The 3,227-nt window shown below is 41.7% G+C and overlaps 1 protein-coding gene across 1 annotated transcript; it reads right to left on the reverse strand.

Annotated features, from left to right (window-relative positions):
- On the reverse strand, positions 251–3,025 carry LOC105162074 (aldehyde oxidase GLOX1-like). The gene is made up of 2 exons (XM_011079993.2): positions 2,455–3,025; positions 251–1,797 (listed from the first exon to the last, which is right to left on the reverse strand). Exons 1-2 carry the CDS (start codon positions 2,992–2,994, stop codon positions 445–447), a joined length of 1,893 nt encoding a protein of 630 aa, XP_011078295.1. The 5' UTR covers positions 2,995–3,025; the 3' UTR covers positions 251–444.

Below are 3,227 nucleotides of genomic sequence, written 5' to 3' on the forward strand. Positions count from 1 at the left end.
AATAGTCGAGTTTTCAAATTATGGATGTGGAAATAGACATATTTTGTTGCAGTATATATTGGTACGCTTGTGGGTACTTGTGGCGAATTCCATCACAATTATGACAAGTTTTCCATGGTAATATTTTTTTTTCTCAATAAAACAACTTTTTTGCAGTATATGTAAATTTGGATAATAGAAGATATGTTAGTCTAATATTTACTCTTTTCCTTACATACCAAATAATTATAGCTTTGTTTTTCCATTAAAATGAAATGAAGTAAATAATTAACTACACAATAAAATTAATTTTAAGATACATGATAGCTAATAAGACAGGTTTAATAAAGAGGGTCACAATATATATTGATCAACCACATGTGATACATATCACATTAAGGTAACTTTCTATCCTCTCCTATTATTAAAATCATGTACCTCCCCCAAAATGTAACAAGTGATTTTCTACTGAGCAATGTGCACCCACATCCCGTGGCTTGGAACACCATGGTGAACAACAAACAGAAGATAATGGCCAGGCGGTGCCAGCGTCCCGGATGGTGGAGCCACCACTGAAATATGCCCTTTCGCTACTTCCTTCATCTTCAAAACGAGCAATCTCTGGTTCATAGAGTATCCATGCGTAGTGAAGGGCGGGGAGTACATCGTGACCTTGATATTCGACTGCTTAACATTTTCTTCGGTCTGTCCAATCGCCACATTGAATTCACCTCCATACTTCAACTGCTTGTCTGATTCTTCTTCCAATATCTCAAGGCGGTACTTCTCCAATGCCGGATCCAAGTATGGAGGGGAAAATTTCTCAACCCTAAGTTCAGTAGGAAACCGAAAATCATCATTGTATTTTTCCAACATGTAGAAGGCGTTAGTGTTGCTGCCTGCCACCAGAATTTGCCCATTGGGCAGAACTACGGAAACTGAGTGGTACATCCTGGGAATGGTGGTTGGGTTCAACTCCTGGAACCTTTCACCTCTCTTTTTGTTGGGGCTGTAGAGAACCGGAGTGAGATTGGGAATGTCAGCAGAATTCCAGGCTGAAGTACCCGCCTGTGCTCCATTGATCATTAGCACATCTCCAGTGGGTAGAAGCAGCATGTCCCCCATCACACGCCTTGAAGGCATCTGTTCTATTTCCCACTTAGCGTTTTCTTCGTTGAGATTGAGCTTTCCACAATCTCTCAACGCAGGGAGGAAAGTTCTCTTTGGCTGCTGTAAGTCGGAGAATGTGTATGCCTCATGCGTGTTGCCTCCACAAATGAGCACTTCGATTTTAGGGACAGAATTTTCATCAATATCGAGGTTGATGGGGAGGAGGGCCGACATCCCTGATGCTGGATAGTTGCGTGAGCCGCCAGGTAAATCAGGGAGATTGCGAATGGTCTCTCCTGTATTAGGGTTGAGAACAATGGACTTGTAGTTGGCGAAAACGAAGAGGTTTCCATCGGGAAGGAGGTTGACAAAGGGGTAGAGATTGTTCTCTCTTCCTCCATCATCTGTAGTATCTTCCAGGAGGGCAAGCTCTGTCATTCTAGGCGTGAATTGCAGGCTGTCTGAGGGGATGATTTCATAGTTGAATGCGTTACGGCCGCCCACTACAATGAAGCTGCCGTCTTCCAGGGTATGCTGAGTAGCATACCATCTATTGGCAAAGAGAGCTCTTGGATTTTCCTCGAAGTCACAGTTTGGGCATAGATTCAAATTTCTTACGGCTTTGAAGCCATCCTTATCGCCACCTGTGGAGACAAGGTTTCCTTTTTGTCCCAGGCCTCCGGATGAGCACCATGGGCTGGAACCCACCTGAAATAATTAGAAAATTGGGAATGGTCAGAAAATGCAATCCACCTCCTTCCACCATATCACTTTAGCTATATATAAAGCCTAAAAGTTCAAGTTGACCTTCAGAAGTGGTACTATAGATATGCATACATTGGTCATCAATAACGGGTTCATTCATGGTTATTTCCAGCAACAAAATCAAAAGTTGTTAAAGAAACCAGTTTGGTTAAATCATATCAATCACCGAGCAAGTGAAATTAACTTGCAATGTCATTAGTCACTTTCTATAACTATACACCTATACATTGCATGCACGTGTATTGCATTTGTTGATGTAGTTAATTACGTCTGATAAACCCAACCTAGCTAGGTTAGAATTTATCAAACCTCATCGCAAAATATTGGGGCAAGTAAACCAATTATTGAATAGGTTTTGTTAGATGTAGACGTGCTTCACATATTAATGCATACATGAAGACTTTTACAGTGTATTGGGACAATTTACAAATGTCGCCACAGTTATAATTTCACATGATTTCTCACATATTTGTTTGATTTGATTTTAGTGGTTCATTATTTTGTATTAGTAGAAAACCATAAACTCTTTACTCATCCCATGCATGAACATATATACCTTAATAAAATGATAAATAGAACTGAAAGTAACAATTGCCAAACCTTGAGGGGTCTGACTTGACCTGTCTCAATGTCATACTCTACTCCATGAGCTGTGCAATCCTGTGGAGGATCTGTTTGTCTTCCCCCGAACCTTGGCTTGCAGAAAGGAGGGTTGTTCTGGATTTCTGACAAACCATTACTCGTCGAGTCGAACCAAACAGCCTTGTTATTGGGCATCAACTGTACGTGCATGGCAGAAACTCCAGCATTTTCAGAGTCGATCTTCCACGAGCCGCGGTATTCAGTGGAGGCAATGTCGCTGGTGTCCAGTTCTTCATCGCTTCCTTCCATTGTCTGTTGTCTGTCATTGCCAAACAAGAATCCCAATCCCATACCGCCAAATAACCCTTTCTTGGCCTTTGAACCTCTAGTCTTGGTGGCGCCTGGTTCGTGGCCATTGTTCTCGGAACGATGTTTCGGGTTGTTCCTCCGGTAACGGCTGACGGTGTGGGGACTCACCTCATCGGCGGTGGCATAGTAGAAGAGGAGGGACAGAACAACCAGAGATTTCAACAAGTTAGTTGTAGATGAAATCTTCATTCTTGAGCGGGGATCTCTTTTATTTCGTCCCCTGGTGGTTCGTTTTCCTCCTAACAAGGCTGGATTTTATACTGACAAATTATGGTTTTGGACCACAACAGGAGATCCAGATTTACTGACATGGCTGAATTTGCGGAAGTTATCTTCCAGTAACAAAAATTCCTTGGCTATTTATCGTTTTCTTTATGTTTGTTTTGTGTTTTCAATTTGATTTACGGAAAATGGGGAAAAAA

The sequence above is a fragment of the Sesamum indicum genome, linkage group LG5, assembly GCF_000512975.1.
Source record: "Sesamum indicum cultivar Zhongzhi No. 13 linkage group LG5, S_indicum_v1.0, whole genome shotgun sequence".
Lineage (NCBI taxonomy): Eukaryota > Viridiplantae > Streptophyta > Magnoliopsida > Lamiales > Pedaliaceae > Sesamum > Sesamum indicum.